Source organism: Struthio camelus, chromosome 1, assembly GCF_040807025.1.
Source record: "Struthio camelus isolate bStrCam1 chromosome 1, bStrCam1.hap1, whole genome shotgun sequence".
Taxonomy (NCBI): Eukaryota; Metazoa; Chordata; class Aves; order Struthioniformes; family Struthionidae; genus Struthio; species Struthio camelus.
In genome coordinates this window covers 155369675-155386327 of record NC_090942.1, presented here as the reverse complement: position 1 = coordinate 155386327, position 16653 = coordinate 155369675, and the positions used below count along the sequence as shown (strand labels likewise).

Below are 16653 nucleotides of genomic sequence, written 5' to 3'. Positions count from 1 at the left end.
ATTCCAAGGAAAAAATTCAGGACTGAGAGAGAAATCTCCAGCAGCTTTTTCGCAACTCTGACAACATTACGCTGCACACTGAAGTAAGATATACACAGTGACAACCTCCAAGTTTGCACAAAAGTATTTCTACTTTTTTCACCGTCTACTGGGCACATTCTTTCAGAGCACAATTTCTGCCACAGCACTTTCCAAACTATTGATCCGTCTGTATTTACTTCTTGTACAAGAATGAAAAAACAAGCCAGAGAATTGGGGCAAGAACAACCTTCTGCCTGGCTTACCTCGTAGAAGAGCCCTTCGGGAAACTGCTGAAAGCACTGGGCACACACAAAGCACTGCTCGTGGTACAGTTCACCGTTGCTGTTGACAATTTTCTCTGCAGGTGCAAAGCCGCCTCTGCAGCGCTCACAGATGGCATTTGCAAGAGCATTTGCCATGTTGCTGTCATAAAAAAGAAACAAGAAGAAAATGAGCCAAAACACGCAACCCCACTGATTTTAGTTCATCTCTTTTTTCCAAAGCCAACTGTTTCAGCCTAATGCTAAGCTGCTCAACGAAAGCTTGTTCATGCACTTAATGGCTTGTGGCATTCCCTCAGAAATAAAACGGTCGTTTCCCCCCTGCCCATAACTCTTTAGAAATAAAAAACCCACAACACAGTCTAACAACTGCTAATTTAAAAAACAAACAGAAACATCATTACAGATACATTCATAGGCGTTTAATGAGGGGAAAAAGCAGGTGATTCAACCAAGTACTATAAAAATGAAAAACTAAATACATGAGAATCATGGAAAACAAGGGCCAACGTTAGCAGTAATTAACACATTAGAATAATGTTCACATTGGAAAACATGAATGATAAGACAGTCCTAAAACATACGTAACACCATTGGTTCAAAAGCTTTAAAATAGCAATGTGAAAGCATATAAGGTATTTAGTCTAGCAGAAATTACTGAAAACCAGAGAAAGCAAACCATTATTCCTTACATTGGTTTCACACAGCTTAAAGTCATTTTACAAACGTAGTTTAAAGTCACGGGGGTCTTGGTTTGTTTGTTAAGGTTAATCTTAACGAGATCAGCTCCCTACATCAGCTCGCTCTGTGCCGGCCTCAGCGCGGGGCCAAGGGAGAGAGGGTGGGACTCTCGGGCTGCAGTAGCAGGCTGGGCCACTGCAACCCAGACTTAGGCCAGCGCAAACTGCCACGGGACCCCACGCTGGAGATGCAAAAAATACTCAATAGCCACCCTAGCTGCTTCTCAAAGGCGTGTGGCTATAAAATGCCAAGGGGGTATCTGTAAAATACCGGAGGGATTAGCTACTTTGTCAGGAGTAACTGGGTTACAGTTAATTAAGAATCTAGTACCAGGAAAACGTTTATTTGATTTTAACTCTGCCAGTATTTTCTCGCTTCCATCTAGCCTTTCCAAGCTATGCCTTTCAGGATCACCTCTCTGCGCCAATAACATTTGACAGCAGAGAGCAAATACAGGGCAATGGTCTAGGTTCATACAATCCAACCACAACTGACAAAACCAACAATTCAAACATCTATCTGGAAGCTTATCAAAGAATTAGGGTTATTTTAAACGCAGATACGCACACGCACACATTCGTTACCAAAAGGTATGCATGTGCATACGTCTATTGTGGGCACATTTTGGTACAGAGAGGAAAAAATCACGGTGCACCCGTAAACGCAGAGGACTCGGTCCTCTGCAGGATGTCAAGCCCTTCCCTCCAAGGGGCTAAAACCTGCTGGCTCGCACTGGATCCAAAAGCAATTGAATCAATTCCTTATACAGCACCAGAGTTAGCAAACGCGCACCGATCACATGGTTCAAAACAAACGTGCTTTATCTGTTTCTTACATTGTATAACAGAAGGGCTGCACGCAAGGTCACATTTGACCCGTTATTATTCACTGCTTTCTTTTTCCTCTCTAGAGCCCTTTGCAGAAGGTGGCAGCAGTAACCGATACCAAAATATTTACCACCCTCTTAGTGAAGCGAGTGGGCGAATCTCACAGAGGAGAGCAGACTGGAGAACGCTCTACGCCATACGTGACAACCCACAAACATGCTGAAAAGCTGCAGCAATTCTGTGTTTAAGCAGTGGTTCACCTTGCAGCTAGCCAATGCCCTCCAAGGACAGTGTGCGGTTCACGAGGGGGGCAAAAGCTCAGTCACTTCACCCATCCTTATCCTTCAATCTGAACGAACAGCGATCGCAACGTAACTTGGGATCTTTCATTATCACCTCGACAGCTCTGGAATACTAAGGATGTTCAACTTAAAAAATTATTTAATGTTAAGTGCTGTCAGACACAACGTGTGATCCAAGCAAAACTATGAAACGTAGACACTTGGAAAATAATTACATGAGAGCACAAAGCTTTCCTTCTAAAAATGCAAAAATACTGGTTCACTTTAATTCGAAACACATGTGTAAAAACACCAATCTACGCAACACTTCTGTTATTAGTGGTCCAGTTTACACATTTCCCCATAATAAGCAGCAAACGATCTCAAATCAGAAGTCAGAGAGACTACTCTACAAATGCCAAAGCGGTACCAGCTACTAATAAAAATTTCTGACGCAAGTAATGATTAAGTCTACAGCAACGGCTCAAATTTTAGTTGATGATTACAACCGGCAACGTCTCAAACAGGGAACAGTGGCAAAGGTTGCCTTAGAGAGTGACTTACACTGTCTACCCAGAGCTCAAGTAATAATAACAAACAAAAAACAAAAACCACACACACACACACACGTACAATACACAAATAATTTTACTGAAGTCGAACGCCGAAGCTGAACAAAATTAACTTACAATCTTGCATAAAAGTCACAAAACTCTTTGTAAACTTTTATGTCACTGTGCCTACGCTGCAATTTTGACACTGCTTTCTCGCCTTCGTTTCCCGTGGCGTTGGGGGCAGCGGGAGCCGCCTCGCGCGGGACCTCTCCATCCTCCGGGATCACATAAGGCCGAGCTCTGCTTTGGAAATCCATGCCGCTTTAATCGCTTTCCAAGAGTGAGATATTCGCGGTATAGGCAGAAGTCGGCAAAACGACGCGCTGGACCTCCCCCCCCCCCCCCCCCCCCGCCTCGTTCGCCGCGCGGTGATTTACTGTCGCAGCTTCGTGTCAGTCAGCCAGACCCCTCCGGCGCTCGCCTAGAGCTTCAAGTTAAGAGCCGAGCCGACGCGGCGGCGGGACGGTCGGGCTGCGATTTGGGGGCAGGCTGGGGAAGGCGCTCCAGTTGCGGGCTGTGACAGCAACTCGGCCGCTGCGAAGCGGCTCCGCTGTCCGCTGCTGCCAGGAGCGGCCCATGCCGGCGCAGGGTTGCCGTGTGACGAGTAACCTACGGGAGCGAACGCGGTCACCGGCAAACTTGTCCGCAGGTATTTTCTGCTGAGCCGGGGGCGAGGGGGGGGGGATGGAGGTGGACTCCAACCATGTTTTCTTGTGGGCAAGCCGGCAACGTAAAGCATGAAGAAAATACTTCTGTCATGAGGTCAACATTGTTTTAATACTCCGGTATATCAATTACATTGTAAAAACAACCTTTTCTGTTCCACCTATATCGTCTTAGGTCAAACGTGGGGGGTTTATCTCTCTCCAGGCATCTTTCTTCCTGTCAGCGCTGGGGAAAGAAGGACGTGCATACAGATACATAGTTTGTTTCCGTTTGGCTTAACAGGGCCCCTTAACAGAAGAGCCAGGTAACCAACCTCTAACGGGGCGACACGTGAAGCAGGGAAACTGCAACTTGATTTTGAGTGAGCGCATCACGTCGAGAACGCTCGCCCCCGACATGAGCTGAAAGCTGAAGTAATTTTTCATGGACATGAGGGAAGCGAGAGAGCAAGGCCAGAAAGGAAGAAGAAAGAAAGGAAGTTTAACCACGGCCTGCGCCGCTGAACGCCCTCACAACGATCTTCACGCTGCAATTACTTGCGGGTTACGCTCCACCTAAACATCTGTCGCGTGCTGCTTACTAAGGCAGGCACGACAGCCTTCAGAGCTGCGGCCATTCATTTCGCTCTTCTAAGCTCTACCTGCTTAAAGCGAAACGCTTGTGACAGGCGTGGGATAGCCGGCTCCTGAGAACTTAAAACTTCAAACGCGAAAGGACTTTGGGAGGCAGCGCTGAGCAACGGGGCTCTTGCGCTGAACTCACTCAACCTTGTCAGCAATCGATTAAATAGCAAAACCACATGGGCTTTGTGTTCATGACACAAGGCTTCCTGGTATCCGAAGAATTTGCTAGTCTGCGAGGGAGCATGAGAAAGCGGAGGAGGACAGGAAGAAAAAGACTAGCGGGAACAAGCAGAGAAATCAGAAATGGGACTCAACAGAGGACATGGTAGAAATTCCACTCAAGGCTACTATTTTTTAATATGCCTTCAGCATCTGGAAAATGATCATCCTAGTGCCTATTGCAGAGGGTCTCTTTTGCGACCATTTTCCACCAAATCTCACCTCATTAACTGGCACAGTTGGCCCAGAAGATTAAGGGGGAGCACATGCCGCTCTCAGCACAGGCCCTGAGCTCACACCTAGCTCTAGCAGCTTCCTGCAAGCTGCTCAGCACAGCCCTACAACTCTGCTGCTGCACAGCACAAACAAACGGGCTAAACGGCTGCGAGGGCTTTGCTCAGGCGTCTTTCCTTAAACTGCCCTCGGCAGGAAGTCTCCTCTGGGCAAGCCGTCCCCACCCCCCGCATGTTGTCCACATCATGGCAGCTGGGACTTAGGCAGCGTGCCCTCGCTTTTATATCTCTCTGTAGGTCTGGTGACCCAAGGCATGGTACAGCTACTGAGAGTCACACGTTGCAACAGGCTAAGGAGGCGGCACCCTCACCCGTTACACAGCTTGGCTGGAGCCCAAGCCCTATTTTTATCTGTCTTGGAGCAAGTTTCAGATCAAGCAAAGCTCAGGCTATAGCTCTAGGCCATGGTGATATTGCCTGGGCACAGCTGCAGGAAACAGTGGTGGAAGAAAAGGTTTCTGCATCTCCTGCCTCACTCGTGATGAAAACAAGCACTGTTTGCTAGTGGACATGTCGACAAAGTGACTCCACTCTCTTTCTCCATGCTGGATCCCAACATTTCCTGCACAGGTAAATACTGAGCCCTTGTGAGTATGAAAAACTCCAGGGAGACTCGCTGCAATGGACGAACAATGTCGATTCATCCAGAATTAGCACAGGTGCACTAAGCCACTAAGGTAAGAAACAGCAAGCCAGTCTGTCTCCATTCCCCTTATCACTGACCATCTCCTCAGTTGTTTTCTTGTATATTTTGTCCCAAATTGCAGGAAATTCTCCTGAGAAGCTGCTGCTACAAACCAGAGCCCTTAGGCATTTCTGACTCTCTGTGGACTACTGCAGCCCTTGCGGTAACCTGAAACCTATAGGCTACAAAGGTGGCTAGAAGCCACTTCTGCTTCCTTGCATCTTCTGCTGGTCAATAGGAAAAAAATCCACCCCGGTGCTTGCTTCTTCAGCTGGCTGCTGTGCAATCTCCTGTGCAGCTGCAGCAAAGCAAGCAGTACAAGGAGTCAGTCATTGCAGCAAGAAGTCCATCCACAAAGCCTATTTTAATCTTCCTAGCTTTTATTAAGAAGCAACCGTATGAAGTAATAAGTAGGCCTTGTTCTGAACGCCTACTGCCGCTGCTCTCCGTGGAATTATTCCCAATTCACATTAGGTTAAGCAAGAAAGGAGCTTGCGCGGAGTTTAAAAGGGGCTTTTCTGCTACGAAAGCAAAACAGTTTCCAGTGTGAAGGTTTGGTAATCCAAGAATCCAGAGCAAATGGTCATCTTTCTCTTTTTTGTCACTTTGCTGGAGACTTGCTGCTGAGATCTAAAATTGGCTGTCAAAAATATATTTTCATTAGGGAATTCTAGATTACTGTGAGGTGAAGTCCACAAGGAGCGAGAAGTATGCAGGCGTTCACTGATTTGCAGCAGCGGCTTCCCAAGGGTATTCCCTGGGATCTGGGACAAAATCTGCAAGCCAGCTGTTAAGGAAATAGTCGGTGATAAGGAGAAAAGAAAAGGGAGAAGTTAAATAATAACTGAAAAAGGTAAGGAGGAAGGAAGAAGGCAGAGACACTACTGGCACACTGCGGATGTTATCAGGAGTCAAGGCAGAGAGCTGGGAAGGCGATAAAAGATACAGAAGAGGAGCCAAGGGGAAGCACACAACTGCTGCAATGGAGAAGGGCTGTAAAAAACCACTACGCAGCTCTATCATCTCTGATGTACAACCGCCCTCCAGCTCACGCACTGCTTTCCCTGGAGAGCTTTTCAATCCCGTTTTGGTCGTCGCGAGGCACTGAAGGGGACTCTTACAGAGAAGGCTGGGTGGCCAGCACGCCCCGCCGCACATTGCGCCTCCTTCCACAAATAGACGTGCGGAGCAGCCACGGCTCCAAACAAGGTGCTTGGCAATCACAGCTGCTGCTTGGCAACCTACTCGTATGACTGCGAAATAACATTGCCTGCTGGAGTACAAGCTTGCTGCGTCACTAGAGGTTTCAGGAGGCCACATGCACCATCACGTTAGGCAGAGGGGAATGAAAAAAAAAAAAAATCACAAGGCATCCCTCCTCATCCCACATATGTAAGGGATGATTTCACAGTCGATGCTGTGCAATGTCTTTCACGTGCAGAATAGAGAAGAACTAGAATAAAAGTTTGCCCGTAAAGTATACATGGCTTTGCAGTGCCTGCAATGATTTCTGCATGAACCTTTTAAAGTGCTAACTGATCTTTTGTGTCTTTTTACTAAAATTAAAAACACTCTTGGGTTTTCATTGCTGCAACTGTTGGTCCTGCAAGCAACAACGTATTTCCTATGTTAAATTGATCTCTTAAGGTAATTGAAAGCAAGGTATAAATCTTTTCCACGAATAAAAATGCACATTAATGCTAGGATTGGCACATGTGCACAGTCCTGCTCTAACTATTAGAAGGGATGCATCCTATTCAAAAGGATGCAAAATCATCTCGAAAACATGATAAAAACTATGTGAATTCTGAGCGCCCATGAAACTTTCATCCTTTACTCTTGGCCACAAAAAGCATGATTAAGCTCATGTAGTGGGAGTTTAAACAGGGCTAACAAAAGACAACTCTAGCTGTTTCATATACTTCAGTATAAACTTATTCTAGTATAAACATGTCCAAAAAATGCTTTGGTCTCCGCAAACAGAGAAGGTTCACATTCCATCTCTTCATAAGGAAACGAATATAACTGGAATAAACAGGTAAGCAGCACCTTCCCACACAACTCTATCTGTCATAGAAGCACAGTGAAAGTCAGTCTCTAACAGAATTTGTAGAAAGGGAGAATAACATTTGAACTACAGTACTTTTTCTGTTGTAAGAAATATTTCAAAAAAAGCGTTTCATTTTCTTCCTGCTGGTTACAAACATTAGCAAAGCCATATTGTGTGTAAAATGAGAAATGATTTTCTTTTTTCTGTGTACAGCTATTTGATCCTTCTTAATCGCCATCTCTTCCCCCCATCCCACTCCACACACTATTCTTTTCTTGAATCCTATACAGATAGAAATAAAGAAAAAGAGAAAAGATACAGCATCAGATATCAACAGCGCACAAGTGCGCTAATAAATCTGGGTTGCATGAGACACAGCATGCTTTCAGTTATTCTTAAAACTGCATCCTGTGTGGCTGACTGTATGTATACTTCATTATGGCAAATACGCTGCATCCAAATTATTCCAACTCAACAAACTTTAAAGACTTTAAAAATGCATATACACAAACGCATTTCATATAGGAGCATTTATATCACCACTCCTAGTTTAAGAATAGTAAGAAGGTCAGATACTATACACTAAGGACTACACGTTTAATATATCTAAGAAACTCGCCCTAAAAAAAAAAAAATCCTTTCAAGAACAGGTGAGACCATATCAGGTGCACCAAACTCAAAAGCATCTTTCTGTTTGGACATATACACAAAGAACTTCACAACACCAAGTCCAACCAGTTCAAAAATCTGAAAGTGTTTCGGAAGAATAATATTGCTATTGGTGGAAGTAAAACACTGGAAAGTCAAGTGAAGGACAACAGAGCGTGATCAGGCAATCTCAAGCAACTGTGTTAGAGGGGGTAAAGAATCACAGAATCACAGAATCGTTTAGGTTGGAAGGGACCTCTGGAGATCATCTAGTCCAACCTCCCTGCTCAAGCAGGGTCACCTAGAGCATATTGCCCAGGATCACATCCAGAGGGTTTTGAATATCTCCAGGGAAGGAGACTCCACTACCTCTCTGGGCAACCTGTTCCAATGCTCAGTCACCCTCAAAGTGAAGAAGTTTTTTCTCAGGTTCAGGAGAAACCACATCTCAGTCAATGCAGTATTACACCTAACTACATGTGAACTCCTCATCCACCACTGAAGGAACAAATTTAAAGTTCAAATACATTAAAGAAAGTATGAGGCTGATCTTTGTATTTTCTGACATTTCAAATCCTAGGAAAACGCTGTGCTTCCATATTTCTCTTCAGAATAACAGTTTCATAGCACCAGTATTAAATATATATCATCATCTGTCATTAAAATTCACCAGAAATACTTTACTGAATCCTTAGTGCAAAGGCAAATGTTAACCTTTACTTCTGCCTTTACCATCTGCCTACACTAGCTATGACTGATGTTTTTATAAGCTCAACACTGTGACCTGAACAGTTCATCCAGGAGCTATAATTAATGCCTTGACTAAACATAACATCCAGTCTACCATGAAAGACTTCTAGTATGTCCATGAAGTTCCTTATAGGGCTGAGATAACCGTGAACACCAGACTTTCTGGCTCTAAATGACATTCCCATTATAGTAACGACTCCACTGGAGATACCAGGCTAAGGACTGACCTTCCGCTAAGGTGCTGCGGGACAGGGTTTCTTTCTTCTCTAAGTAGCATGTCAGTTCCATGCAGATATGACCATTAATACTATACTTTCCACATCATCATCTCTCTAAACATTTTTCACGTTCATTAGGTTCATTTTTCTGTTCTCATGCTTCTGATTGTGGAGTGCTGCTAAAGTTTTTCATCATCTGAATTAAACAATTGGTTTTGGGAAGGCAGAACGCAGTATAAAGCAAACATCTTTCGAGCCGTTTCTTTTTTAGTGCTCTTCTCTCTCATACACAACTTAAATTGCAACCGTTAAGTCATTTTGGTTTCTGGTTTCACCTTTTTTCTTCAAACATTCACTGTAATATTATCAAGCTTTAAAAATAGCACAGAATGGAAGACAGTTAAGCTTTCTGTAATTAACATAATGGAACTAAATAATAATACTAATATTCAACAGTTGGAAGAAAATAACCTGAAGTGATTTACGTTGCTAAGAGTCAAGCATGAGTAATATACCGAGAAATGAAGCTAATACAAAATAGCATTACTTGCATACTCCATTACAACGATCTTGACCTTTTTCAGGTTAACACAACCCGAAGACCATCACCTTACACTTTATACTCATTAGTTACTCAATAGTAGTAGTAGACATTTCAGGTATGCACAAATGAATTTCAGTAACGGCTACTGAAAAGCAGTTTGGAAAATGCTTGGCAAGTCTTGAAGGCTTGGTAAGTATTGCAGGAATTTCTAAAGTCACAGTTTTCACGCAAACAGTTGGCCAATGCTGAGTACAGCAGGAGTGAATGAACGTAAAAAAATACTTGTGATACTACAGGCAGACTTGGGAGGAAGGATGTAAAATTTACCACTTGCAATAAAATCTTGGCAGGATTACCTGAAGGAGCAGAGTAGGGAATAGAGCCTGGGTTATTTGTTTGGTGGAAGGAAAGTGAAGGGAAAAGGGAGAGAAGATGGGATTTTTTGCCTTGGATCAAAGGGCTTCCAGCCCTGCCAAACCTCCTTCCCCCTTCTTATGTCACACTGAGTAAGTGGGTATAATTTGAGCATTAGCTTAAGAAAGGAATGCATTTAAAACTAAGCAATTGCTTGTACACTTCAGGCAAAATTCATTATCCACAACATGGTGCTCATGGAGCTATCCCAAAGTTGCAGAGCTAGCATGTACCATTTAAAAAGAAGAAAAAAAAAAAGGAGCAGGTTTCTTTGTACCCCAAATATAGTGTATTCTTTGGTCTTTGAAGTCAGTAAGGAGAATCATACAAAACAACAAATGAAAAGCCTAACATCAAGGGAGACAAACAGCTAAAAATGTAAATTTTCTGGACCGGAACAAGAAACAGACTAGCAGGGCAGTTTTGAGTCATAACTGTGAGTGGATCACATTTTTTCAATACCTGCATAGCAACACAAGAGTTCAAAAGGTATACTGAACTTGGGATCAAAAATATTACAGTCTGTGAAGAGCGTGACATGCATTGGCTTAACCTGCTGGAAAAGACAGAAAGTTTCACATCTACTTCACCTTCATCCATTCATTCCTTGCCGAAACAGTTTGAATCTTTTCAATCTTCTATTTATAAATGCACGGTTGATAAACGCTGCCAGCTCTTCTAGCTGTGTTTGCCAATAGATTACTTGCATTTGACTTTTATGAGACGAATCCATTTTTAGCTCATTTTCTTTTAGCTCTATCACAGCCATTAGGCAGAGAGAAAAAGCAGAACAAATAGCTTCTGCGTAGTGTGTTACGTCACAGAAGCCATGCAACAAATCTCTCAACGGTGCACCCTTGTTGGAAAAAAAGGCTCTGCTTCAGTCAAAAAACAGCAAGCTTTGTCTTGTTGACATATTAAGACATGTATCACAGGAAGGCTCATAGGAAGACTTACAATTGTCTAGAAAACCTAAGCAGTGCACCCAAAAACACTGCTCATGGAGCGTTACATATGAAACCATCGTTTTAGAAAGTTACCAAGAACTACTTAGAGTCAGAAATTTCTACAAAGTTGGCAGATACAGAGAGGAAAACTGAACAACTGATCTGAAATTCCTGTGACAAAACAAGCGAAGAAAGGAAAACTCACAACCATGTGCACATGGCATCAGATAATAACACAAACGTTCAGAGCATCGCGCATGTTTGGGAAACGCCCTAAGAGTGCTGGAAACAAGGTGAGACCAGATGAGTTAACAGAAGAGAAAAACACTGATGGTCACAAACTATGTAGGAAGTCCCTGAGCCACAGGTGGCTGGAAGCTGGATTACTTCTCAGGGGACATCCCACAAAAGGCTTGCTCTTCTCTTATGTCCTCCCTGCATAGGGATCAGCTTTTGGCCACTGTCAGAGGCAACATACTTTGCAAGATGGACTGGAATCGGACACGGTCTGGTCATTCCCGTGTCTGGAGAGCACCATGGAAAAGGCTCACAGCTCTCTAGAGCTCATCGTGCCGGTTAGCTTTGAATTGGCTAGAACAGCTCAGAAACCACAGGAAAGGAAAACGAAAAGAAGGGGAACCCAAAATTATACCCTTTAAGCTTGCTCTCTGTCATGCCTACAGATTGGCAACTTTTATTTAAGTAGTGACATTCACATAAGATTTAGTTTTCTCTCCTCTGCAGAATATTTCTGTGTATAAGTTCACAATCAAAGGAGAACTTAATTATACAGAAGAATAATGAGGAATAACGAGCAACCACATTACATGTTTTGTAAAGAATGCCTTTGATTAGGTGTTATCAGAGCATATGAAATCAAAATAAAAGAAAAATCTACAACTTATATTTATACAACTAATACTGTAAGAAAGAGCAATGGAAATCTTAACTGCTAAAATCATTGAGGCTTAACAAATTTACTGAAATCATAAATTATTACAATTAGGCAAACATAAGAGGAACAGTAGTAATTGCTTGGCTTTCTGTTATGCAAGCAGCCACCTCCGGTCATTTGGAGTCCAGGGAGGTAACAGTCAGGGTAAGTAAGTCAAACAAAATTGCTTAATAGTTATTATGCAATACAAAGACAAGGGGTGAGTGAGAAGGCAAGGAAGAAAAAAAAAAGGAGTGTTCATCATCAGTTATTTTAACCCCTAAAGCAATGAAAAATACAGAAAAAAGCCTGTAGTCATTTGGATACCTCAAAACTATGGCTTAACACACATTCTAAATATCAAAATATTAAAGTATAACCATGAAGCATATTTTTGCTTGCTGGAAGTTACTGTAATTAAAAATAATTCAATGGTGCATTTATATGGACAAGTCCTCTCTCTCAATTAAAGCACCCAGCAGATGAGCCAAAATGTTTTTTTTTTTTTTTTTTTAAATCAAGCGTTCTAAAGCATCTGATTCAAATAAACAGTCATAGGTCCCAAATCTCTGTCGCTCCAGCAGTGTTTCTAACCACGGTGATGAACTGTAATTTTGCTGTGGCTGAACTTTTATTTTCAGACTCTTCCTGGTTTAATAAATTAGTTTATTTCTTTACCGATGTGTTGAATAATTACTGCTTTACCTGCTGATGCTGGCACCATGAGGAAGCTAATTATCTACATGAAGAAAAAGGAAGTGGAAATATTAACATTTGTGATGCTGTTAAGAAACGTTACCAGTGGAAAGCATCCGAGATCAGTTAAGATCCACACACCAGTAAGCCTAGATCAAGCAGAGGAAGAAAGGACTGCATTCAGGATCCCTGCCCTAATGGATGTCTAAATCAGGCGCATACTTGCACTGTGCAAGTTCAAGAAAGGTATGAGCCACGCAGACCACCTCTTATATGGGGCTGTCAGGCTCCAGCTCCCTATAAAGTCAGTAAAGCACCTGCAACAGCTGTAGCAGGAGACTGAAAGGCACTCAGAGAGGTTTCAGGGTGTGCTAGGTGATACACAGAGTGGGAGAGGGAGAAACGGAAGCTGTATTTTCCACCCACTGTGAACATGCTGCCAGCACAAGGGCTGGGACTTGTTTTACCTAACTCCAGCTGCCTGGTATCACCTGGGCATGTGAAACACCAAGAGGAGGAGGGTGGAGGGGGGAGAGAAAGGCTCTGTCAGAGGCAGTTCAGTCCTTACTGGGACAGGTTCCTAGAAGAGGTGGGATGAGTCCTGCCCCTTTCCCCCCACCCTGGTCCCAGCTTTCTCAGTTGAGCTCAGGGCTGCCACTTACGGTTGCGGGTGGCTTCCCTTGAAATGGCCTCACTGCCGTCAACTGAATGGACTCTAGCACTTCATTACCTCTTCAGATCCTCAGTCCCCGTACCATTTTCCAACACTGAGGTAACGGGAGCACATACTGAGCTAGTGCCATAAACCAGCCTGCGACCTGCAGCACTTCACTGGCTCCTATGCCAGCAGTTGAACCTTTCTGAAGCAACAGGAGGAATCACGGTGTGGATAGCTGGGGTGGGAATGACTAAAACCATGCACTAAAGTAACGTGCTTGTGAATCTGGCCAAAATTGGGTGAAGTGAGCTCCACTCGAGATGATCTGGCACCTCCTTGCTAGAGCAAGGAGTGTTTGGAGAGGCACTGTTAAATGTGAAGTTTGTTTAGGGGGTTCTGCTGTAAACACAAAGCTGATAAGCTACAAACCTTAATGTCAAGAGCCAAAACACATCCCCGCAGTCCTTCCTACAGAAGATTCTGGGGGAAATGTGTGTAGAGACTGACTCATTATAAACTGAATAGCAGATCTGAAAGACAATGATGGGGGTCAAACCTCTGACTAAACTGTCATTAACCGACACAGATGCACAAGTTAAAGATCAGCTTCCTGTTATGGAGCTCAGAATCCCACAGCACACGACCTGTCATGAAGTTATATCAACATAGGAAATTACTTTTGTACATTAAAGAAAATTGTTCTAAGGAACTTCGTTGCCTGGACAATGAAATATATAATATAAATACATATTCCGTACACATTTAGGCATTCCAGTATATTGCACAGTGCAGTGCAGGAGGATAGTGCCCTAACTATTAATGATCTGAGATAAAAAAGACATTCCAAGGTATAAGCAAAGGCAGAATTTTGGCACCCATTAATTGCTTTGCAGCGCTGATAGCGTCAGTACTTGATTGGACTCTGGCTGGATCTCCGGGGCAGTCTGCAGACACCCCAAAGCATCCATCTCCAGGAGCCGCAGGCTCACCTCTGACTGCAGGACCTCGGCCGGTGAGCCTGCAGCTGCAATCGCAGTCGGGCACCCAGCTGCAGCCTGAATGCTGTCTGAGGCACCCTGCGCAGAAAGCAAAGGAGCCTCAAGAGCTGTCAGTTGGGTTACTTAGTGCTGTTTTTTGCCTCATTAGAGGAACACTCAGGCTCAGATCCCAAAAAATAACTACCAAAGACTAAGAATTCAAAAAGGGTAGGGAACAGAAGTGCCGTAATGGGAAGAGATCTGAAAGGCTGTGCAAAGAAGAACAGCAGATATCACGCTGTACGGCTTTTTAAAAGTGGGGTTTTTTTGTTTTTGTTTTAAATAGAAATTCTCACAGAATACCCTACGGAAATGAGCATCTCAGGTATATTTTGGCCTAGGATTAGAAAACCCAACAGTTTAACAGAAAAAGAAGCTTATAAGTGGACTGCTCCTCGAGGGCTAATATTATTTAACACATTTAGATTAATACGTATGTAAAATGAAATACAAAGGAGCTAGAACAAAGAAATGAAAACTACAGGAGAATATCGCAAAGCTATGCAACATGGCAAGCTTTATTTAGCAGGCATGAAAGAAACCTCTCGTCTTTCTTGTGGACTTTTGATATTCTGAAAGTATTTGCTATGGACAGACATTGAGGTGTCACTGGGGAGAGCACAGGAAAAAACCTAAAGGTTTTCAGCTTTGCTGTCCTAGAAGATTAAAGGCCATTTTCTCTTCATTCCTGATTGCTCTTTGCCCTGTTGTTATGCCATTTATTTTGTACTTATAATGCTGCAGCTTTCTGCCATAGAGAGTGCAGCAAAAATCACGAGTAAGGCTGCCAGGCAACACACAACGAAATATAACAAAATGGTTTAGGAAGGAGCAAGGTCTAGTTTGAATAAGAACTGGTTTAAGTTGAGAGCAAACATAAGAAAAGCTCTGTCCTTCTTAGGTAAATGTTTTTGATTCCTGCTGACTCTTCACCTCCACAGACACCGTTCACCAGATCTCTTTACCAGGACGTCCCCCTGTTCTAGGAGTATTATCTGACCATCCTCTCTTCCCCTCCTTGTATCCCCTTCACTTTCCTCTGCTTTCATTTTATTTTTTAAAGACATTGCCGTTTCCCACTCGTCCTAAACTGGAAGAGGCTCAAGAAGAGATCAACGCCCCTATGTTTATATTGATACAGACCCGCCTTGCCCCACCCCACACGAAGGGCCTCCTTCCAGTCTGAGACATGTATATCATGGGCCACTATAAATAAGAGAAACAACCACATGACTGTGAGAAAGCTAGCACATTAGTGACTCATTTTTACGTACCTGCTTTGAAAAGCAGCTTTCTCTTTCCTAACAAGGTCTATTCTCCCTCATTGCTAGTTTTATATAAAAGAAGCTAAACAAAGTCAAGAATCTCTTCACATCTCTTACTCTAAGTTTAAAGTCTGGCGTTTTTTCCATCTACAGTTAACTATATGAATGTAATATATACCATTAATGCTATTAAAAGCCCATCTAAGAAAACAACTCAGAATGAACATTCTAAGTAGATATCAAGTATACATATTAGAACCCACAGGTAAACACAGTCATAGAAGTGATTTTTCTCATAGCAAATAATCTCAATAGGTTGCCATAATACTTTGCCACAAATATGTTTTAATTAAGTGCTTAGTGATAACAAAGGGGTAAATCCTCCAAATCTGAATACCTATCCTTCTGAAACTGCTAACTCATGTCCTGAAACTGCAGTAACAAAAACATGTAAATTAAGACACTGTCCTATCTGATGCACAAACACCAACACCAAAAAATCCCTCTAAAAATAAAACCAAAGAGAAGGCATTAGGAGATAGGAAGTACTTCCTCTCAGCCGATGCTTTTGTTAGCATTTACACAAGAATCCTTTTCTAAGGAGCCTGAAGTGGAAACAGATTGCTTTCACACCAAGAATACTTAGCGGGGGAGAAAAAAAAAAGTTAGCATTTTTCCTTTTTTTGTGGCTGCATTTACTGATGTTACAAAGTGTTCTTCAGCGTTATCGTTCCAGGCGCAGCCTTTCGAAACTTCACCGTCCACGCGTTAAAAGGAATGCGGCATCAGGAAGATAACCCCCAGACACTAAATGGGCTTTCCGATTTTTGGTTGCCCTTCCTTCATAAGGTCAGCTAAGTGGTTCTACTGCATTCTTTTGTCTAAAGCCATTTCAATAACAAAGAAACCCCTAGGAAGAAAGCCAGGGCCAGCCAGGAGCCCGGGCGGACCCTCTGCCACCCTGCCAGCCCCGCGACTGACAGCCCAGGGAAGCACTGCGAGCTCTCCTTGGTTTCGGCCACAACGCTCAGGTGACCAAAACTGATGTTAAACTAGAACGAACAAAGCTGTGAGGCTGTGGAAAGTCATTTTACGCGTAAATGCCGGCTGGCAAAAGAGACCCAGGAGCAACCGCCAGCTCTTCCCAGACCTAGGGAACAGATTCATGCCACTGCCAAAAAAGACAAGGTCACCATAGGCTCTCTATTATCCCCCCTTCTCTTCGTAGTGCCTTGGGACTA

At 43.3% G+C, this 16653-nt stretch overlaps 1 protein-coding gene across 14 annotated transcripts in view; it reads right to left on the bottom strand.

The window, feature by feature from the left end:
- Positions 1-16653, bottom strand: part of LIMS1 (LIM zinc finger domain containing 1) — a 79599-nt gene that overhangs the window by 18951 nt on the left and 43995 nt on the right. For 12 of the 14 annotated variants that reach the window (XM_068925721.1, XM_068925747.1, XM_009665494.2 and 9 more), the window contains one exon: positions 285-444. In XM_068925721.1, the coding sequence (XP_068781822.1) occupies positions 285-444 (160 nt within the window). Of the gene's footprint in view, positions 1-284; positions 445-2840; positions 3110-16653 lie in introns of those variants that run through there. The other 2 variants (XM_009665490.2, XM_009665491.2) reach the window with 1 other exon arrangement.